We start from the raw sequence: 22,270 nt of genomic DNA, 5'->3' as shown, positions 1-22,270 counted from the left end.
AGCTATGGGTCGGAGGGAAGGAAAGGGGCATTGAAGTTTTTTTTTTTTTTTTTTTTTTTTTTTCTTTTAACAATGTTTCAATTTTTCTTTAAAGGGTAAAATTAGATTTAAAATTTAAAATGAAAACAGGAGATTTTAGAGTAGTAGTTTTCTTTGGTATTTTCAATTAAATACATGGAAGGGGATAGTTTGTACTCTGTACACCTACACTTCGATGAAATTTTCAAAGTACCTTCATTGCCTTTTCACCTTCTAGGACTTGGTGTTTCTCTTTTTGTTCTTTTTTCTTTTTACAAAATTCCTTTAGCATCTCACATGGACATTGTCATTGTCAGTCATTTTCTGCAAGTGCAACCCAATTATATTTCATTTTCAATAATCACATGGAAACTAACTTCCTGCAATAGTCTTTCTCTTCGTTGGCTAGTGATCTTTTAGCGTGTAGCTCTTGGAGTGACTGCCCGTTAGGCGAAGTTAGGTTTGTAAGCTTTTCTTTTTGTGGTTGAATGTGATTCTGTGAACTTTCATAGATAATGCACAGCCCTTAATTGGAAAGGTTGAGAATGAAGATAATGTTATCATGATACAATGGAATTTTATTATTTGAAAGTATAAATATAAGGATAATTTGTCATTATCTTTTATTGTAAAGTTAAAATTATGACATGATACTGTGGGAATGCAAGACCCTCATTTTTTGGGTTTTGGATACCAATGGGAATGCGAAACTCACCCGTTCATTCTCATATTTGCACTTATCAAACATGAGGCAAAACAAACGGTACTGAGTGTGAAGCTAATGTCTAGTAGTGATCTTGGAATATTTGATGTTAATATTTTCTTCTCTTGGGTTACATTGTCTTGTTGTTCTTTACTTCTCTACAATTCAAAACAATCATAGATCACAAGTTACATAGACAGTAGCATTGCTAGGTTTTTACCTTCTTTTCCTACATTAGGGGGATATTTATTTGGTTTCTATTGTTATTGTGTTAAATCCAAGGGAAAGAATGATTTGAATCTGCAAGTCATGAAACCAAAGAAATTGTTCTTTTTGTTCTCCAATTTATGTTTAATACTCTTCATGGCATCATCTTCACAGCATTGCCATGTTTTTACCGGGATATTTATTTGGTTTCTATTGTTCTTGTGTTAAATCCAAGGGAAAAGAATCAATTGAGTCAGCAAGTCATGAAACCAAAGAAATTGTTCCTTTTGTTCTCCAATCTATGGTTAATACTCTTCGTGGCATCATCTTCATAGCATTGCCATGTTTTTACCTTATTTTCCTACATTAGGGGATCTTTATTTGGTTTTTATTGTTCTTGTGTGTTAAATCCAAGGGAAAGAAAAATGAGTCTGCAAGTCATGAAACCAAAGAAATTGTTCCTTTTGTTCTCTACTCCAATTCATGTTTAATACTCTTCGTGGTATCACCTTTAACTGGAATCAGGACTTGGAATTTCCAAAAGTAATGGTGGAAGATAAAATGTACAATACACAAGAGGGTTCATTCTTCATAAATTTGAACTGAATTAAAGAAAAAATTACTGTGAATAAATTTTGTTGCATTGGAGGTGAATGGACCTCAAAATTCTACTCTTAAAGAAGGAATGATATTGCTTGTGTACTGCTTGAATTTTCAATGCTTAAAAAGGGTTCAACCAAGGAGAAAAATGTTCATACCGATATTTCCATAAAAATTTTTGTCTTTGAACTCACTGAAATCAATGAGTGGAAAGATATTACTGATATCTAGGCAATATGCCATCGCCATACTGATGGATTTTAGCATTAGTGTGAATCGTGAGGATATTTACAAAAGCTTTTTTTGGTGGGCATCATCCCATGTTAATTTCATGGCTAAATGAATAGGTTTTCAGAACACACACACACTCTTGATAAAAGAATTTGGTAATACGAATATTAGCTATTGGCACTTGGGTAATTTGATAAATTAATATGTTGGGTGATGTGTTCAAAAGATAAAAAGGATTTGTATTAGCTGCTTATACCAATCAGGATTAAGGAGAATAAGAAGTTTTTGCACATTAGAATTCAAATTTCAAGAACATACTGTGTAAAGTGGGAGTGGCAGAATGAAATTTACATGTTTAAGTCATACATTATTAATTAATGTAGTATTTCCTAAATTTTCATACAAAATTTGTGTTTTTAAATCAATTTTGGTTCTCTGTAAATTTTCCGAAATTTGCATCGCTAACGATATTTTCATTCTTGGTTTTGTGTACACATTGGTAAGGGGGAAGTGACCTGGTGCCCTTTTACTCTTGTTTCACTTTGGCTCAACTTATTGAAATGAACACTTTCAGGTTAAGTACAGTAAATGAGTAAAAGGGGGGCAACTGGGCAAGCATGGGTCTCAAATTTATAGTCTTTTTTCACACAGAAAGCATGATATATGAATATAACAGGACATGTAATTGAAACAACTGCATAATCCTTCAAACTCTTCCCACCTGAATCATTTGGCCTCGGTCACTGCTGCTGGAGTGGGTTTGAGTATGATTTCCACATTGTCATGAACTCCTTGCAGGAGTAGCTCACCGTCATATGTTAGAAATTTCCGCTTCTTTGCTGCTCTTAGTGTCCCAACCAATGCTTCAAATATGTTTGCGCATCTATCATCATGAAAAAGCACCCCAAACGTGACCTACAGAAATTAAACCAAGTTTCATATATAGTAGGAAAACAAAGTTGAGATGTAGAAATAGTGAAGCTTAAGGTACTACCACACCTCAGATAATGTCACTACAGAAATAGAAACCTCTCACTGACCTTATGAATGCAACCAAAGAATACAAAAAAGGTTATTAAGCATAGCAAAGTATATTGTCCAACTTACTTACTCCATTTTTCACAAAGTGTTTGTGATTTGTGTGTGTGTGTGTGTGCCACATCCATATGCATGCCTGAATGAACTTTTGTACACACATTTGATATTAATTTTCTTTTGTTTTTTCCTTCTTGAGCCATTGAACAAATAAATCTTCATTTGGCAGAAAAAACAAATAAAAACAAAAAAGCTTGTGTTTGGGCTTCCATACTCATTCACTTGAAAAAACAATAATATTTTCTGATAAATGTAGGAGGGAGAAAATTAGAATTCTTATGCACAGCTCCTTCCGCCAGCTTTTTCATCTTCGTTTCCTTGATATAACATTCACATCAGAAGGCTAGAAATTCAAAGTCATAGCCCAAACAGCAGAGTAGATATCAGAAGCCTAAAGATTTCTGAAACTCTGAATGAGCTGAATTATCACACAATGATTTTCCAACATATCAAACACCAAATGGTGGTTCAGCTCTTTTGGAGGTGCAGAGTAGCTTTGAGTATAACGAAATGCATGCATTCATTGCTTGATTCAATTCGGATCAGGACTATTTCTTTTTCTCTCTTTCTCTCTCTTGAGTGATTAAAAAATTTTAAATGGGAATAATTTGCAATTGTAGGACACAGGGGAGATGCAAGATGCAGAACATTCTAACACAGTCGGTTAGATGCTTCTGTTCATCACGGAGTGCAAAATTTCATTTATGCTTATCTGTCACATATTGTCATATGAAAACTTTGTATTGAACTCATACCCGGAAAACCAGGTTTTTCACATATCAACACTCTAATCCCAAAGAAATGACCACTACAGTGATATTGACTTTGTTTCTAGTATTATACTTCCAAAAGAAGCCCCAACAAAAGAAAAAAAAATCAAAACAATCAAAATTGCAAAACCACTCCTAAATTGCAATGTTAGTCCTGAAAGAAATAGGGTGAAAAATGCCACCTTCAACTTAAAGGATGAACTACATCTACAAATCCCATCACAAGAACCAAACATCTCGAAATGAATCTCAAGGAATTCTATTAATGAACAATCAGATCAAACAAAATCCAATGAGAAATAAGTAATGAATTCTAGATTTACATACAAATCAATACCAAATGATTTGAGTCTTTTCTACAATTATAGTTTTCAATGAACTTTGTTGGTAATGATGAGTTAGTCAGCCTAGATTCACCATACAATCACAAGATCAGAAACTTGAGAAAAGAAAAACGCAGAACCTTTAGTAGAACAACCCCATCAACATGGCTAGATTTTCCCTCTATAAAATATCCAAAAGTCAACTAAAACATTACAGATCCACCATAGAAATGGTCCAAACTACTTTCAGATCCAGAAAAAAAAAAAAAATCACAGTAATTGTCAGAGCCTTTATACTTGCATTTCTCAATCTGGGTCGAGCACAAAAGCAGAATCAAATATTAACACTGAGTTGTCTAACATATTATCACTAAATTGAAAAAGAACAGAATAGATTTAATGTAAAACAGAGTTGGAAAGAGTGTGTTTGCGTGATTGTGTGTGACTGCATGTGAGATTACCTTGTAAGAACCATCGTCTTGGACCTTGCCAAGCCTTTGGATTTCTTCTTTGAGACGCTCAACCTCTTCGTCCACATTCATGGTTTCACTTTCCTATTGTCTGTCTTCGGAGAAGTAGAGCCTTCTATTTGTTAGAGTGTGGAAAAAGAAAATAACTTTCCAAGAAAAAAAGAGAAACCAAAGCCAGAAGATAGGCTGACCAAGGACCCACCTTTATCAATTAGATTTTTTTTTTTTTGGGTCTGGAGAAATTAGAATTTTCTTCAATTATTTGGAACTCTAATTTTTTTTTTTTTTAATTAAGTTCCTGTAGTTTAATATTTATTTAGAGCATTTTCCAAGGGCATGTAGAAAATAGAAATTACTTTATTAACCTTTGTAGCATTTTGTCATGAAAATGTCCTTCCACAACAATTTGTCACTCTAGTGAATAGAGGATGGTTTTTTTTTTGCTGCTTATATAAATCCCCTAAAGAAAAAATTAAAAATAAAATGTTACTCTGTAAAAGTCATATACAAGTATACAACGTTAGGAAAAGAGATACAGTTCTATGCCCCTCCAATACTCCATGTGACCTAAAAATTAAAAAAATCTTTTACACGATTTTATAAATAAAACATGGAATTGTTTTGTGGGTTTTTGCTTAAAATAAGTGTTTTAGTTTAGTATTTAAATCATATTTTCACTTTTCTTTTTATGGAAGGTTTATTGAGTAATTAATTGGATTAAAATAGCACGTTTAATTCGTTAATACCCTTCAACAAAAAAAGAATAAAAGTACAGACAAAACTATAATGTACCAGAAAACACATGTTCACCCCAGCATAATTGTCAAAACAAAACTATATAAGACACCATTCATGTGCAAACGTGATCAAGTAACTAAATAGAAAATATAAGTGATGATACTTGCTACAGCAACTTCAAAGTTCCAAGGCACAACTAATTCACTAACACACGAAGTTATAAGTTTATAACCTAAGAAAGGTGAATGTTAGGTTTATCCTAACATAATAACGAACATTCATTTTAGGCTATGGAGCCATGCTCTTTTCCTTGCATCAGACATCTTCATAAACATCCTCCTCCAATCCAAACTAGTAAATTTCTCACAAGCTCTAACATAGGCAACATCGTTCACGCCTTCCATAGCCTCCAATACTTCCATGCAATCTTCAATGGAGCCTAATTCTCTAAAAGGAGAGGAAACTTCCTTATTCTTCTTACTTTTGATTTTTGCCAGTGAAGTTTCAGTCTTACCACTTCCAGCTTTTGTCCAGACTTCAAGTGCATCATCCATTTTGGCTAACTTAGATGTCTTTGATTTTGAGTGAAGATCAACTGAGGGGATTAAAGGAGAGCGTTTATGTGTGTTGCTAGTACCTTCATGTCCCTCACTATAAGCTTTTGTGCCACTTTCGGTCTCTAAATCTCTCTCGTCATTGGAATTTGGAGGAGAATGAGTAGATGCATAATGCATTTGTCCAGTAGCAGCTGTGTTGTTGAAAATTTCACTAAGCAAATGATAATGAGGACATCCCTTTTTACGAAAACGGCTTGCAAACTTGTTTTTCTGTAAAACCAAAACAAGGCACATGAGAACAAACAATATGCATAGCCAATTATAGGACTCCCAAACATTTCAGTAGTTAATTATACAACACAACGCATACGGCATACCTTAATGTAGGCTGTCCAAACTTCTTCGGATGCCTGAACCGTGTTGTTGTTAGGGTCCAAACTCATCCCCGTATAAGCCACAAGCTTTGCAAACTCGCGATGTATCTTACGCAATCGATTATATTTTGCCTTCAATTTCTCACGATTGTATCTCTTACCAAATTTACTAAAAAGAGCCTTTTCTATTGCAGCCCATTCATTCTTATCCAAAGTTGAGGTTTGTGAGCCTTTTTCTATCGCTTCATGCAATAGGTAAATGAAATGTTCCTCAATGGGAATTGGCCATTGGGCAACGTTGTCAAAGTCATTTTCAAAGTCCTTTTTTGACGTCATTTCGTACACTATGTAGTATAAAGATGAAAAAAAAAAAAAAAAAAGTTACTTCACATGCTGATAATTATTAATCAACCATATACTGTTTTCCATTTTTTTTGAGTAAAAATGTTCTCTGCAATAATGCAACTTCATTGAATAAATCTAACAGACTATGGCCAAAACATGGTCTCTAATAGACCTTAATACATACACACACACAGAGAGATTATATATATGATCTAGCTGCAGTAGTTTTACCCTCAATCTCTGTTCCAACCACCGTGCAAGTCCCCCATGGAGGATAGGCTGGTTTGCTTGAGTTTTACCCTCAATTAACATGTAGTTTTACCTTCTAAACCAGATCCTCTAATTTGGAATCAAATACACCCTATTAATAGAACTCTAATTTCAGACAGTCAAGCAGGTCCAACACAAATAGATCTCTAATTCAAAAAATCAAGGAAACTGAAAACATAAACAGAGAACGATGAAATAAAAACAAACGTAAAGTATGTCAAAGATGGATATTAAACATGAACTAAGTCTAGACTCCAGCAGTGACTTACACATTTATAATGCTCCTCTAGCTACATCTTCTTTTTACCAATAAGAAATGTTAATGAATCTTGCACTCATGCAATAGTGCAATTTCCTTAGATACCAACAACTTGCAACATCATTAAGTTCGACCACCATTAAGGTTTAGATTAAATAACTGTACAAGCAGTAGAAGCACCTAAGTAGTTCATCATCCACATGAGCACCAAAATCAAGTTAGTGCAATTGCCTAAGGTACTACATAAACATAGTGATTGACTACACGCATCTAAAATTTACATGTCATCATTGTCTTTCAATGGCAAGTTTACTGTCATGCAACGCTATTTTCTATTCCAAACACATATGAAAGTCAAAATCAGAACATGCAAAATCCAGAATCAACAACTCAGTAATAATTCCCAACCCATCAGCACTACTCAAAACACACAGGTACTTGGAAACCTTGAAAGATGCAGCCTATAAAAGAAATAAAGTAACCAAAACCCTTTTTCCAATTACATGATTTACATCCTAAGTGGAAAGTAAATTTCGAAGAATCTGAATAAGTTAAATGGAGAAATAAATCTCAAAGAGATTAAAACAATAGTAGGCTGGTGAAATTGGATGGCAGGTTGCATAGGAGCCTTAAAACAATAGTCCATTGCATCAATTCATTTAAAAAATAGATAGATCCCCTTTCACATCTAAAGGCTATATAACACATAGGGGCCTGCAGGGACGAATCCAGGATTTTAAAATGGGGTGGGCTAAACTTAGCTTACGAGTGAAACTCGACCGTATAAATGAATTTCATTAGCCAAAAAAAAAGTTACACCTAGTTAGGGGAAACATAATGAGCCTTACCCTAAAAATGCATATCTAAACAAATGAAAAAAATCGCACAAAAAAAAAGATAGCAATACAACAATTAAACATGCAATGCAAATACAATATAATACTATCTAAGTTGGGTCATAGTTTCTTCAAATAGCAAAAATCATTAAGTATCGATACTATTAGAAAATTTTCTTTTAATGTGGATGATCATACAATAATAACTTGTAGACCTATAAGTATGAGTCACTTAATTAATACCTTGAAAATGAATATCTGCACATAAAAGATATACAACTTAAATTTAGAATTGCATGTCTATTGTTTATATGTTCCCAATTTTTCAAATCCCAACTTGATAGGTTCCCAATTTTGAATTTTATATTGTTTTATATGTTCCCAATCAATTTGTAATTTAACCATCACAATAATCAAGCTATAGTTTAATCAAAAAAAGAATCAAACCCTAATTTAATTATAAAAAATAATCAAAGCTCTAATTTTAAAATTGCAAAAATTTCTAATTTTAATAGATAGTTGAGCCAAAAAAAAAGAGTATAGAGATTGGGTGCAAATACATATATAATACCTTGGCGGCTTGGCACCCCTTGGAGATTGGAGGGTTGAGCTATTTGTGTGGGGCCGGGGAGATAAGTTTTGGAGCTGCAGAGGAAAGAAGTTGGAGCAAGTGCGGATCTATGGGCTGTTTTTGGGGGGAGTGGAAGTAAGTAAAAGTAATTTTTTTTCATTAAACAAAGAGGCAGTAGCTGCAGCACGTGAGAAGTTGTTCCTCAGCATAAACAAAAAAAATACTTAAACTGTAGGTAGTGGGCTACTGTGCTTGGGATGGAAATTGGATGGGCTAAGCTACCTAGGTAAGCTAAAAAACCAGAAAAAGAGCATGGGCTGCAGCCCATGCAGCCCACAACGTGCATTCGTCACTAGGGGCCTGTACATCCAAACACAAAGTAGAGGCATCAAGTTAACCAAAATAGCACCTCCATGACAAACAGTTTAAAAAGTAACATTTCCCAATTCATATGGAGGGTCTTCAAGGTTAGGCCAAATAGAACAAATAGCATTTTTTTGGGTACAGAAACAAATAGCATTAACTAAGGAGCAGAGTATATTAATGTGTATGAATCAATCACTAAACATTAAAACATATATTCTGCCTAAATACCAAATTCTAATACATAAAACATCACCGAACCATCTAAGAATTGTATATCTCACCTTCAGATCTTCTGAAATTAAATTCAACACTTATAATTCTTGAAGCCCCAGAAATCCTAGCTCCTTCAGCAGCCTGAAGCATGACCATTTAAACTTATAATTTCATCATACATAAAGACCAGCACTAAAATGCTCAATTCCTAGAAATGGTAGGGGCAAAGGTAGAATCAAAACTAAACTCAGTTAACAGAAACTCAATGCTGAGGAACCATAAACTGAAATAAATCAGATATTTTTATACAACAGCACAAATGGCAAAATATCAAATATAGCAAAAACAAAACCCACCCAAAGTAAAAATAAAAACAGCCCAACTTTGAAGAAAAATGCAAAGCCAGCAAACACATTGCACTTGGGCTGGTTGTAGGAAACCAAATCAGCAAAAATAAAGGCCTATCTTTTATCTTGAAAGAAATGAAATCGGTAAAAAGACTCAGAGATGGAGAAGCTCATTTGGGTTCTATAAGGAAGAAATCAGAGCCCAACTCAAGAACCAGAAAATTGCATATTTTCATTAAAGTGAACTGAAATCACATACCTAAAGAAGCTTTAGGAAAGGACCCAAGAAGCTCAAAATCCATAACGATGCTTCAGTTCAGCTTTTCACTGAGAACCCTAAGAAAAAAGCACAGAAAAACCCACCAATTCACTGTGTGTAATCAAATAATTAAGAACTAAATCAGACAATTAAAACCAAAATCAACAAACTAAAAGAAGAAAACACATTAACCAAACTTTGTTAGTGCAGCTTGAAAAAAAATCTATTTACCTTGAGATTTTAACTGGAAGAGACACAAGCAGAGAGAAAGAGCTTAGCAAGATCGGCGAATACAGAACGATAGCATCGTCCGAGCAGAGAGAGATCAGAAAAAAAACGATGTTTATCGTTTTTGGAAAAGGGTCTTTTTGAGATTTGCTTCTGAAAACTCATTTTAAAAAAATAAAAATGGGCTGCCAAACAAAACGTTTTTTGTGTTTTTGAGAAGAATAAAGGAGTGTTTTTTAAGGCAATTTTATATAATAATCCTTTTTAACAAGGACTTAACTTTAATGACAATGACATACGTCACATACATGATACATGCACTTCTCCTAGCTCACCAGTCAAACTCTATCACAGTATCACTCGCCAGTAAACAGTAACTGTAACAACTAAACTAACAAAGTACAACTACCAACTGACAAGTGGCCAACTCCACTGGCATATTCCGTAAATACGCGAATCCTGTAGGGTCATTTTTCCCAACCCCTTCATCCTCAACTCCTTCCCCATCCCACCACCTTCTCTTCACCTCCCAAAGCAGATTGAATTCCCAAATTCATCCCCTCATTCTTTGCTCCCAGACAACTTTTCTTTTTTGCAATCAAATCTAATAATATTAGGGTTTTGAATTCCCAATTAAATGTCAGTTCTTAGATATTTTAATTTTTATTTTTAAATCTCTGAAGCGCTTTTGAATTGGGCGTGGAGGTGGGGTCGTGGGTTTTCTTCCTTTGTTTCAATTCTAGGGTTTTAATTTTTCAATTTTTGCTATAAATTCTCATTTCTAATTTGGGTGCTGGACTTTTTATCGTTTGTGAAATTTTTGGTGAGTTGGATCTTGAGCTGTAATGTAAAGCTATAGAAATGTCAGAATCCAATCACCAGGCTTCAATGTACGGCACAGGAGCAGTCGTCGTCATGCAGAGTAACCAAGTCGATGACCAAGACGACGACGTTGAAGAGTCCATAGACAACCCCAACATACGCTTCGAAGAAGATAGTACAGTCGTTCCTTCCAATGCACTCTACCTTCCCAACTGCGAATACCCTCCTCCTGTGGCCGCAAACAATGTCTCTGACCAGCTGACCCTGTCGTTTCAGGGCGAGGTTTACGTCTTCGATGCCGTTTCGCCAGATAAGGTGAGTTTTTTCGCTTCTGGGTAGTGTTCAATTTGGGTGAATTGTGCTCTGGTAGTGATTCACTTGTAGCGGTTTGGCATTCCCATATGCTTTTGGAATTTCCGCTTTGTTTTTCTGTGTTATAATGCTGTTTAGTCTCATGGGTTGTTGTTTTGTTCTTGGCTCTCTGCCAGAAATGGCTTACTTTCCCTTAGAAAAAGCCTCTTCATTAGTTCTGTGAATCATACTATATTGTTTATGTGGCTGCGGTATCAGGATGAGTTTTTCCATTGTACCTTCGTCAATTATAGGTTTTAAGTGTTCCGTGTGTTCTGTGCGATAAGGTAGTTCATTAGCAGTTGATTGTGTGAGAACTACATTTATTTTTTATTTTGAACTTGTTACGTTGAAGAAAACATGTCATTGTGGAGCTATGAGCTTGTAAATAAAAATTAATTAGTCTGTTAAATTTTCAACTAATAAAGCAATTTTCTGTTTGATTGCATTATGTAACAAAGAAGTTCTTTCAGGGGTTCAATGTTTGCTGAACATCATAAAGTGGGTTGTTTATTTTTTTAAGAATGGGCAATCTGTCCTATGAATTGAATTTGGTGCTTTAGGTGTGAATGTGAGGGAGTGACATGAGAGAGTTGGGCTTTTTATGTGGTTAATTTTTTTCCTTTGTTGCTTCTGTGGTTGATTTTCACAGGTGCAGGCGGTACTGCTACTTTTGGGCGGATATGAAATCCCTTCTGGCATTCCTGCCACGGGGCCAGTTCCTCTTAACCAGCAAGTATGTAGTTATCTATATAAATCATGCAAGTTCTCTCGTAATTTGTTGTCTTTCAGTTGGTGTTACTCTTTCTCTATTTCTTCATTTCAGTGCTATAATTACATCTCTTCCAGGGTATGAATGACTTATCTGCAAAGCCAATTCAACCCCAGAGAGCTGCATCTTTAAGTCGGTTCCGCGAGAAGAGAAAAGAACGTTGTTTTGATAAGAAAATTCGTTACAATGTGCGGAAAGAAGTTGCGCTCAGGTATTGGAAGATCATTGACTTTTTTCTTCATCAATAAAAAAAATCATTAAGCTAATTTGTAATTACAAACAATCAACTCTCTTAATTTAAGCTAATTGGTATTACAAACAATCAGATATCTTAAGTTTAAGTTTAGAAATTGGCTTGTTAGCAGCCTACACTCCCCGTCAAGTTGGAGAGTAGATATCAATACTCCCAGCTTCCTGCAAATACTCAAATAGAGTTGGAAGCATGTGTATGAGCTTTAAGAAAACATTGGACCACAAGATAGAGATACGAGAATCGAGACGCGATCCGAGCAAGATGAGAACCAAGGGAGACACAAAACTGGACGAGGAATTGAGACGAGAATATTTAATGATATCTATCGCATAGTAGCGAGAGATAAGCACTTTTTCTTCTTATTCTTCTTCTTCTTCTTTTTAATTTGTATTTTAACCTTTTGTGTGGTCAAAGTAGGGTAAGGGTAGCCATGGGCTTAGGTCTTAAGATGAAGAAATTTTTCTGTATAACCGATACATTGCCGCGTGGTATAACCAGTTTATGTGTTATAATATGAGTGGATGTTATTAATACTATACCTTACAAATATAAACACATTGTCCAATAATATCCTTACATATTGGATTAGTTATACTACGTGGCTGTATATCGGTTATACCCAATAATTTTCAGTGTTCTAAAAATCCCTCTAGGCGGCGCCTAGGCACTACGCGTTGGCCAGCCGCCCCGATTAACACCTAGGCGTTTTTTAATTATTAATTATTTTTCAAGCATTTTTAAGCACAAAGTACTAATAACAAGTAACAATTTCTCTCTTGTATGAAGTTAGTAAGGCCCCCCTAGGCTAATACTAGTACTAATAAAAAAACTGCTTAGCCCCGCCTAGGCTCCTAGATGCTAGGCCCCCTCCCGCCGCCCGCCTACAGCCTAGCGATTTTTAGAACATTGATAATTTTTCCTTAGGAGGATCTGATACCATGTTGAAAGAAAATTTGAAGGAAGAGGGAAGTCTACATATTGCATTTTAAATGGGGTACAATACAGTGGTTTCTATCGAGCACCAGTACTTAAACTTTCCCTCAATTCTGTCCTAATGTTGTGCCCTTAATTTAAGTTAATTTGTGATTGCAAACAATCAACACTTTTAATGTAAGCTAATTGGTAATTACAAACAATTAGATGTCTTAATTTAAGAAATTGGCTGATTAGCAGCCTACAGTCATGACACAATCAAATTGAACAACTTAGCATATTATCAACCCAATGCTATGTTTATCAGAGCATATACATATAATAAAGAGTTACTTAATTCTCACAAAGTCAAATCACAAATACAAACCAATGCACAAAGGATTTTTTAATGGAGAACCCTTGAGAAAATCATGGGATCTAGTCCAGTTGAAACGAATCTACTAAGACTGGACTGGACTTACTTTCCCTTGACTCACAGTGATAGCCATGTTTTTTGCACAATCATACTGCTGCTAGTCTGCAACTCCTGTCTTCAAGGATCAACTTTGTGAACACCGCACTGGTTTGCCAATTTGTCTTCTTAGACCATGGGACAAACACTCCATGCTCGTCAATCACATCCAAGGCACGAATCTACAATTCTCCACACAACCAATTCACTTGTCTTCTTGAGCACCCTAGGCACAAATCCAAAATCTGAAGGATGAATGAATGTAAGGGGTCGATAGCCTAAAGTGTACTAAGCACGAAACAATTCACTAGGCTATCTCAAAGAATACACAAGGAACTATTGATATGATAAGAGGAAAGAAGACCACTAGTTACTACCAGAGCATCTTTGTACTTCTTAGTTACTAGTTACTGGTTTTGATAGTGGACTTCTGAAGTAAAGAAACAAAGGCATAGCTCTTTTGATTTATTATGATAATATTAGTGGAAGAGCACTTATTTTCTCAGCCTTTTATATTCTTTTTGTTTATTCATTGGCGTTTTTGCTGTACCAGAATCCTTTTCGTTCTAGCCGTCTTTTAATATATCATGTGTGGATATTTTAGGATGCAGCGTAAGAAGGGTCAGTTTACATCATCCAAAGCTAGTTCTGATGATGTGGGCCCGGATTCATCTGGTTGGAATGCAGCACAGGGATCTGGACAAGATGAGAGCATTCAGGAATCTTCGTGAGTGTCAATCCATCTTCCAATCTTTGTTACTCCCTTTATATTATGAGGACCATTAGATTGAGTCTTCCAATTTCCTGTCTATTCTTTCTCCTTGAAGGCAATCTGTAATGCTTTATGTTGCACTGACATCCTGATGTTCTATACAAGTTTTGTACTTGAGATTTTTTTGCTATATCAAGAGAAATACTGATTTTCTCTGTTTGCTAAAATTCTTTGCTTAATGTCTGTCCAGGTGTACACACTGTGGAATAAGTTCAAAGTCAACTCCAATGATGCGTCGTGGGCCAGCTGGTCCAAGGACTCTATGTAATGCGTGCGGGCTTAAGTGGGCCAACAAGGTTTGAGTAATTATAAGTACTTAGTTATTTGATATTTTATGTCCGCTGCACTGAAATGTCTGCATATCTAAAATATTTATATATTGAGTGCCAATGATACATTATATTGTTTGCATTGTCATAATTGTCTTGTTGATCATTTTCAATGATTTTGGTTGGGTTTAATGGTGATTAAGGATTCTTTGACCGAGACTACAATCTTAATGGGCTTCATTGGGGTTTGTGCCAATCAAACATTATCGTTAAAAGCAACTCTGCACTGCTCCTACTCCTCCTATGTAATGTGTATGTTTCTTTTGAAATAAGTTTAGGTACCCTATCTTGGATTGGAGATAGTAGTTATGATCAAAGTGGTACATGTTCGAGAAAAGTCCTGAGGCTTATGTTGTTTTCTGAAAAACATTAGGTCACAAACTAGAGGAGGGTACTTAAACAGGAGAAATGATATAGAATATGAAGTATATAACTGCAGAATGTACACAGTTTCTCAATTGTAGGAGTTTAGCAGGTTATGGTGGAATTCGATGTATAGAAAAAGGCGTACTCCTCTTGATCTAAGGTGATATTTAAATCATATGTAGATCAGAGTGCAATGTGATTTACCTAATTCAATTAGAGTGATGATATTATCATTCCTCAAACTGCTCTGTCCACCCATTTAAAAAAAATATCATATCACTTAATCCACCCACCAATATTCCCGAAATACCCCTAAACCTTAACCATAATTTTCTTTTGTTAGCTTTGAATAGCAGCTGTCATGGACTCATGGCCGCCATGGGCACCAATGTTAGCCTTAGGTTTTCTTAACTCCAGTTTGTCCTTTTACTTAATTTTATAGGATGATTTAAATGTAATTATCTTCTTAAGTGGGATGGACAGAGCAGTTTGGGGATGGTAAAGCATGACTCTTAAATTTAAAGGGAAATCCTGATAACGAAACTAAGATTCCAACAGTATGTCATGGTTTTAGGTGTTGGGTGGGTAAGAGGCAAAGTGCATCATGATATGGGATGCTGGGTTGTCACGTAGATGAGCGACAACATATCCATCCAAGAATGATAGACCTGTAGCACATAGGAAAGATTGAGTGATGAATGCACGAGGTCAAATGTTAGAGGAAACATCATTTAAGACGAGAAATTAACCAAGTACTGAAAAAACTGATAGCTCAATCTGTTCGAAGGACTTGTATGAAAGCTACACTACACTTTTCCAAAATGTATTAACTACAAGGTCCATAAGTTTTGATGTTTACATCCATGGCTGCTCAGAATAGCCACAGTACCCCTCTTGCAATAAATAAATTAACAAATAAACTTTGAATGAAATTAAAACTGCATTCATTTATTGTTTGAGGTGAGACTCCTCATCTTTTAATGGTGATGAAATTTTTGAATGAATATTTCTCTGTTTGCAAGGCTTTACAAGATGATGTATTTGACTTTATAAATAATGTGTACCAAAAACAAAAGTTCATAAATATTTTTTCTAAGCATTTGGTCTTAATAGTTACTAGTATGCATATTGAAATGTAGTTATTTGAATGAACAAGGATTGTTAAAATAAGCAATTGACCATGTTCATGATCTCCGCTTCTGCTCCTTTTAATTTCACTTTTCCTATGTGAATTAATTACAAGTGTTTTTCAGAGGTTTTCAGGTTATAATCATAAGATTATTAAATTCTTCTCAACCTTAACTTGGCGCTTTAATAGTTTTCCTTCACCCACACTATGCCATTATTAAATTTTCATTTATTCATAAAAAGTGTCATAGATCTTGTATGTATGCATATAATTATTCTCCAATAAGGTACTTAAATAAAGACTTGTTTCTTGGTTGGCAGATTTGATATGGATGGCTAAGATGTACAGTGGGTTGACATCTTAATGCATTTCAGTCGTCCATATCTAATGTAGTGCCTTATTTAAGAACCTAGAATAAATCTCTTATATATAAACACTTGAAATTGTGACCATTTGATTAACGGTCAAATAGTTTCCGATTTTTCTAATTTTTTGCAAGGATGATCATTCAATAGAGACCAAAAAAATAGATGATTCCGATTATAAAAATACTCTATGGAGTGGGCCCCATGAGGGATCCCTTAAATAAACTTATTTAAGAGATCCTTTAACGGAAGGGCCCTAATATGCATATATGTATATATGTATAGGGTAATACTGTCTTGCCAAGTATATGACACATTATGTTGCCAGACAGTTAATCTGAACCTCACATTGAAACTAGAATCCACGTAATCCGTCCAAATTGAGATAAGAGAGATAAATATATAAAGGTTTTAGCAACAAAAAAAGTTAAGTAAAATAAGTAACCCATTATGAGCTGTTACATCTCCTTTGACAATTATGATTAAAACACTTAAAATGGGTGCATTTTAATCCTGGATCTATTAGTTCAGGATTGAGTACTTATTTTAGCCACTTATTTTATTTACTTTAATAGAGGCTTTGTGTGTGTAGGAGTGGTTCAGGAGGTATGAATGATGTTTTAAATCGTTGGATTCAACAGTGGTATAAAAACATACCATTTATTTGCATGCTCTAAATCTTTGTTATTTTACTTGTTTGATTTTAATCCTACAATTTAGAAATGATATATGTCCTATTAAAATACATAACATTATGTCTTTTTTTCTTTTTTCCTATATTCATATTAGTCCTGTTGGGCTACAAAAAAACCACATTTGAGAAGAAAAGACTTCCTTTATCCTTGTATTGGGATCATTAATTTCCTGCACACTATACTAGACATTCTCATTTTCTAACCTCTTCTGGTGATTCTTTTAGTCATCTTACTATGTATGCTCGAAATTTTGCAGGGAGTTCTAAGAGAAATTCCTAAGGTTTCAAATGTAGGTATCCATGATCCTTCTGTAAAGGAGATTGAACAGGTACACCACCTCATACAACCAAAAAAAAGAAAAGAAAAAGAAAACAAATTCTTTGTTATTTTTTATAGGCCAAATTACACTATTAGTCCTTGTAGTTTGATTTGGTTTTCAGTTTTATCCATATAGTTATCTCTTTAGTTACCAAACATTTGCAATTTTGGTACAGATTGTTAAAATTTTAGCAAATTTGGATGGTTATTGACTAAAATGCCCCACACATGATAAACGCATGCCCTAAAATTGACGGAATTGAAGGATTTAATGATTTGTACCAAAATTGCAAATGTTTGGTAACTACAGGAATAAAGTTGCCAAAGTTAGAACTTAAGGGCGAAAGTGAAAACTGGAGCAAACTACAAGGGACAAAAAGTGTAATTTGGCCTTTTTTAGACACGGAATTTTCCTCACGGGTGTTTATTTCAGAATGACGGCAAAGCTAATGACTCGGCTGCAGTAACAATGGATGCTAAGATTAGTGATAATTCAGCCATGGCTGCAGAAGGGAGATTATGAAGTCCCTTGCAGCCAGATTGTATGCCATTTTCTGCATTGTAGAGGATGTCAAATAGACTGTAGTATGTATTGAGTGTACATATGGTTTAGGGACTTAGAGCAATAAATAAAAAAACTTGAAAACTTATTGTTATTTGTAATGTAAGTATGAGGACCAAATTTAGAATCCCATGTCATTGTAGCATTTGCATTGTATCATCCTGGTTGAAAGAGGCAGCACTGCTGTTGCCAGTTCTTTCCTTCTGTACAATATGATCTACAAAGCTTTTAGTGATAAATGGAAATTATGGAATCTTGTTATTGTGAAATTCTGTGGGTTCCCAAACACCCCGGCCCCAAATCCATGGTGAGGGTTGAAGCCTATTTTCAGAGGTATGACCAGTACGTGGTAAATTTGCATTGACGCAAAATGAATATCTAGGAAGAGCATTGCGGCTTGATATTGGTGACTTTCAAGTACAAAACGTGTAATTTGGGTTATTTTTATAGGGAACCCCAATTAAAATTTTCATCAATTAATTGCAAGTGTTAATCAATTATAAGGACAAAATTGAAAAAATTAAAAATTACTCTTTCAATTTACTATAAAATTTGGATAGTTTATGGTTTGTCCCCCTTTTTTTTTTTTCCCAATTATGCTTGCTTCCTACTGTCTCTAGACTTCTAGCTCCCAAGTCCTAGTTAAGGTTTCTAGCGAGCGTTAAAAAGTGAGAAGAGGGAAGAGGTTTCTCAGTTTCTCATTCTTCCACATTCAACCCGCAGCTACCAAAAATCGAATAATATATGATGAACAAAAAGCTGAGAAGGCAAGATGATGAAGCCAAGGAAGAGCATGATGACCAAAACACAAAAGCTGTGAACAACAAAATACCTCAATTACCAGACCTTGCGATCCACCAAATCCTCCGGTTCCTTCCCACTAAACTCGCCGTGCGCGCCAGCATTGCTTCCAAGCAATGGGCAGACGTATGGCCTTTGGTCCCCGTCTTGGACTTCGACGAGGGCATAAAATCATTCAACAGCAACAAACTCGAGTTCCATCAACGTAGAAAGTTGTTCATCGACTTCTTGAGAAGCTGTTTGAAACGCCACGAGAATGACAAACACTTGGACGCATTCAGGCTTCGCATGAGATACTACGGAGCCAAATTCGAGGTAGACGAGTGGTTGAATTTTGCAGTTGAGAGAAACGTTAAAGAATTAGGCATGACTCTTGTTCACAGAAAGTTTTACTTAGATTACTACTGCTTACCACAGACCCTTCTCACTGCAAAATCTATAACTACAATGAATTTGCAGTATGTGAGAATAAATAGCAACAGTAGGACTGATCCTATAAAAATTAGCCTCCCCTCTTTGAAATCAATGTCCCTCAAATTCGTGCAATTGGGTCACTCTGATTTCAACCGCTTGATTTCGGGTTGCCCTTCTCTTGAGTCCTTGTCAATGAGTTCGTGCTCTTTTGGCTTCATGCATGACATTAAGGTCTCAAGTTTGAGTCTCAAGTCCTTGGAAGTTATGTATCTCAGTTGTATTGTTATTGAAGTCGAAGCTGTGAATCTTGAATCTTTCACATTCGTTTCGAAATTTGACCTTATTGAGAGGTTGACCTTGGATGAATGCTGCAACTTGAAGTATATCAACATCTTTGGTATCAACCTGAAAGAGTTTGGATTGTGTGAAACATGCCAAGTTAGTAGTGTCAAGGGCACAATTCATACTCCAAGTCTGTGTTCTTTCGATTTCGGTGGTTATTTGAAGTCCTGGGTAATTTCTATGAAAGCTTCAAATCTATCCAAGTCCAAAGTAGTACTTTGGGATGCAGAACAATACACCTTCAACAACAGATGGGAACATTTTACTGCTCTGAGTGAATGTCTTGAAAATCTTGATTGCTCCAAGAAAATATTCCTACATATTCATGATTGTGAAAAGGTATATAACTTTAAATCAATTTTCATTCTATGTATACAATTGTTATTCCATGTTGTGCAATTGTTGATTTCCCTTCTAAATTTGTTGTTTGAATGGTGTAGGCTCTCATCTTTCCAGACAATTCTAGAGAGATCTGTATTCCATCATATTCCAAGTTCTGCTTTGGCTGGCACCTGAAGTAGAGATTCCATCATTAGCTATAATTAATACAAAGAAAATTGATTGAAGGTACTCTTGTGATTTAGTTACTATCTACAATAGTACAATCCATTGGCTGTTTGCTGCAACCATATATCCATTTCTACCAAAACTGAATCAATTTTTGCTACAATTTTGGCTCATCCAGTGTTGTTGGTTGTCTGATCTACTGTAGTTATCTGGTTTACAGTTGTTAAAACATTGGTAGTAGAATATTAAAATGGGTTATTCTGATTTCTGTTAACAAAAAATTATTGGAATTTGAAAGTTTGAATTCAGTTCTAACACTTCCCACAAGTTGGTGCGTGACAATAAGCAATGCCAAATTTGCTAATTTTGGATTGAAACACCTTTTCCTCACACACAATAGAATTTTAACACAATATAACTTTTTTCTCATAATTTACGTATGGATTACATCATATAAAAGTTTATAAATTCTATATATATATATATATATATATTGTGAGAGAATAGTCACGTATGATTGCGATTGTCACATATAATAACTTTTCTTGATTAACCCAAAGCCAAATATTCATTAGTTAAAGCAAAAAATTCTTTAGTTATTAATTCATTGTTTTGACTTAGATGAGAAGGAAGGTGGAAATGGTACTTTATTTTCTCCTATGTTACTTGAGTCTTTTTCTGTATTTGAATAATTTTATCTCTTTTACTTGCTATGGAATAATTATTGGGTCTAATTTACATAAAGATCATACTTTGATGTTCGAAATATTGTACAGTGCTATTACCCAGAGCCAGTTTTGAAAAATCTCCCTATTGTGAGTTCTAATATATTATGGTAAAATCTCCCTTCACATACCTTTGAAGCTATGTGGTTCGAAGCTTCACTTCAGTCAAGTCAAGGAATGCAATGGGGTCTAACACTATCTAGCAAAATTTGCCTTTAGTTGTGCACTTGTACTAAACATTTTTTTTGAAGAACATGAGTGGTTTCTTATTTTTTGGTGGAGAAAGTGGATAGAGCATAATGCACTGGGTCTAGAGGTGTACATCAGTCGATTTATTCGTGCTTCGTGCCGTATTCGGGCCAATTCATTTAATAATTAGACCAATTTGGCCTAATTATTTTAAACCTTAAACTCAACCCGGCTCACAGCCCATCCCATAACATGTTGTGCTAGGCTCGGGTTCGAGCCGATTAATTATTTTAATTTATATTATTATTTAATAAATAAAAAACTTAAGTTTTAAAATTAATTAACAATATCAATATAAATTTTTAAAAATAGCAATTAATGAAATAAGTTAGTAATTTAATATATAATTGTATTTAGCTTTTTTGAAAATATTTTTATTTATGAAACTAAAAATTAGTCTTTAAATTTAAAAAAAAATTTGAAAAACTAATATAAATGGGTTGATCCAATCCAAGACAGGTTCATGCTGAGCCGACCCAATGAGATAGAAAACCTTGGTCCGATTCGACCCACTTAATAACGGATAGAGCCGACTTTAAATGAGTTGTGCTCGTGCCAAAATCGGGTCAACCCGCCCGATTCGACCCACTTAATAACTGGATCAGGTGCAGAAGATGCTACTTTGCTGAAAATTGGATTTCTAATGCAGAGGCAAAGAAAGGACCTGGCAATTGCTTTTGGACGTAGGACCTACACAAGGCAGCACCTACCTATTCTAATTTTGGACGTACGACCCACATAGGCAGTCAAACATCCAATGGGATCGTGCCACGTGTCATTTTCAACTATAGAGTTGCAACCCTCCATTGGATTGGGTTCAACTAAAAATTAAAATGAGTTACTTACAATATTGCAACTTTAATATATTTTAGTGACTTGAATTGAAACCCACATTGGGGTTTCTCTTAGAAGGATCTGGTTAGTTCGGCTCTTAGGTAGCGATGATCTAGGAATCATTGTTTATAGGGTCAAGATTCAAGTCAAGTGCGTGAAAGTCAATGACAATGACACATTTTGTGATGGTAAGTTTCACCATATGCGTAAGAGTTGAATTGAGTTTGGGTGAGACTAGAGTCAAATTGGGTTTGGATTTAGGGCCCTATTCATTTTTAATATGAAAGACAAAAAAGGATTGTCGACATATGTGTTGTCTGAATATTAAGTCTTTCAATTTTTGTTTTTTAAATAAAATTGTCAAAACGACGTCATTTTGACAAGTCTAAGTTAAAAAAAAAAAAAATTCACACCTCCTAAACACGTGATCCACTCTCTTATTCTTCTCATTGTCTCTTTCAAACATTTTCACAAACACCTTCCACCATTTCTTATCCCAG

At 35.0% G+C, this 22,270-nt stretch overlaps 4 protein-coding genes across 8 annotated transcripts; 2 read left to right on the top strand and 2 right to left on the bottom strand.

The window, feature by feature from the left end:
- Window positions 1–2,367: 2,367 nt before the first annotated feature.
- LOC147277220 (costars family protein) lies at window positions 2,368–4,591 on the bottom strand. The gene is made up of 2 exons (XM_086253564.1): window positions 4,409–4,591; window positions 2,368–2,674 (listed from the first exon to the last, which is right to left on the bottom strand). The coding sequence occupies exons 1-2, from the start codon at window positions 4,487–4,489 to the stop codon at window positions 2,486–2,488; spliced, it is 270 nt and encodes an 89-aa protein (XP_086109690.1). The 5' UTR covers window positions 4,490–4,591; the 3' UTR covers window positions 2,368–2,485.
- Window positions 4,592–5,270: 679 nt separating this feature from the next.
- Window positions 5,271–9,945, bottom strand: LOC147277219 (uncharacterized). Of its 4 annotated transcripts, XM_086254461.1 has the most exons (6): window positions 9,784–9,945; window positions 9,553–9,629; window positions 9,015–9,087; window positions 8,368–8,727; window positions 6,090–6,430; window positions 5,271–5,982 (listed from the first exon to the last, which is right to left on the bottom strand). In XM_086254461.1, exons 4-6 carry the CDS (start codon window positions 8,525–8,527, stop codon window positions 5,434–5,436), a joined length of 1,050 nt encoding a protein of 349 aa, XP_086110587.1. In that variant the 5' UTR covers window positions 8,528–8,727; window positions 9,015–9,087; window positions 9,553–9,629; window positions 9,784–9,945; the 3' UTR covers window positions 5,271–5,433. The 4 variants fall into 4 exon arrangements, with proteins under 4 accessions (XP_086110587.1, XP_086110588.1, XP_086110590.1 ...); XM_086254462.1 differs by having other exon boundaries at window positions 8,368–9,087; window positions 9,553–9,663; XM_086254464.1 differs by lacking the exon at window positions 8,368–8,727 and having other exon boundaries at window positions 6,090–7,674; window positions 8,728–9,087.
- Window positions 9,946–10,274: 329 nt separating this feature from the next.
- On the top strand, window positions 10,275–18,167 carry LOC147277218 (GATA transcription factor 24-like). 2 transcript variants are annotated; one of them, XM_086252899.1, is made up of 7 exons: window positions 10,275–10,917; window positions 11,606–11,689; window positions 11,803–11,936; window positions 13,967–14,089; window positions 14,325–14,430; window positions 17,275–17,346; window positions 17,647–17,783. In XM_086252899.1, the coding sequence occupies exons 1-7, from the start codon at window positions 10,642–10,644 to the stop codon at window positions 17,650–17,652; spliced, it is 801 nt and encodes a 266-aa protein (XP_086109025.1). In that variant the 5' UTR covers window positions 10,275–10,641; the 3' UTR covers window positions 17,653–17,783. The 2 variants fall into 2 exon arrangements, with proteins under 2 accessions (XP_086109025.1, XP_086109024.1); XM_086252898.1 differs by having other exon boundaries at window positions 10,276–10,917; window positions 17,770–18,167.
- Window positions 18,168–18,589: 422 nt separating this feature from the next.
- Window positions 18,590–19,983, top strand: LOC147277217 (F-box/LRR-repeat protein At3g58900-like). The gene is made up of 2 exons (XM_086255205.1): window positions 18,590–19,794; window positions 19,896–19,983. Exons 1-2 carry the CDS (start codon window positions 18,643–18,645, stop codon window positions 19,974–19,976), a joined length of 1,233 nt encoding a protein of 410 aa, XP_086111331.1. The 5' UTR covers window positions 18,590–18,642; the 3' UTR covers window positions 19,977–19,983.
- Window positions 19,984–22,270: the final 2,287 nt, after the last annotated feature.

The sequence above is a fragment of the Dryas octopetala genome, chromosome 8, assembly GCF_963921425.1.
Source record: "Dryas octopetala chromosome 8, drDryOcto1.1, whole genome shotgun sequence".
Classification (NCBI taxonomy): domain Eukaryota; kingdom Viridiplantae; phylum Streptophyta; class Magnoliopsida; order Rosales; family Rosaceae; genus Dryas; species Dryas octopetala.
The sequence above is the reverse complement of the archived record's forward strand: the minus strand, read 5'-3'. Positions and strand labels throughout refer to the sequence as shown.

Excerpts from the sequence above, each read along its gene's own strand:
- LOC147277220 (XM_086253564.1), bottom strand. The coding sequence starts at position 4,489 with ATGAATGTGGACGAAGAGGTTGAGCGTCTCAAAGAAGAAATCCAAAGG. Across the intron at positions 2,675-4,408 it reads AAGACGATGGTTCTTACAAG|GTCACGTTTGGGGTGCTTTT; the intron begins GTAATCTCACAT and ends TAATTTCTGTAG.
- LOC147277219 (XM_086254462.1), bottom strand. The coding sequence starts at position 8,527 with ATGAAAAAAAATTACTTTTACTTACTTCCACTCCCCCCAAAAACAGCC. Across the intron at positions 6,431-8,367 it reads AGGGGTGCCAAGCCGCCAAG|TGTACGAAATGACGTCAAAA; the intron begins GTATTATATATG and ends TATACTACATAG. Across the intron at positions 5,983-6,089 it reads TTTGGACAGCCTACATTAAG|AAAAACAAGTTTGCAAGCCG; the intron begins GTATGCCGTATG and ends TTGGTTTTACAG.
- LOC147277218 (XM_086252898.1), top strand. The coding sequence starts at position 10,642 with ATGTCAGAATCCAATCACCAGGCTTCAATGTACGGCACAGGAGCAGTC. Across the intron at positions 14,431-17,274 it reads GGCTTAAGTGGGCCAACAAG|GGAGTTCTAAGAGAAATTCC; the intron begins GTTTGAGTAATT and ends GAAATTTTGCAG. Across the intron at positions 17,347-17,769 it reads CTGTAAAGGAGATTGAACAG|AATGACGGCAAAGCTAATGA; the intron begins GTACACCACCTC and ends TGTTTATTTCAG.
- LOC147277217 (XM_086255205.1), top strand. The coding sequence starts at position 18,643 with ATGATGAACAAAAAGCTGAGAAGGCAAGATGATGAAGCCAAGGAAGAG. Across the intron at positions 19,795-19,895 it reads ATATTCATGATTGTGAAAAG|GCTCTCATCTTTCCAGACAA; the intron begins GTATATAACTTT and ends TGAATGGTGTAG.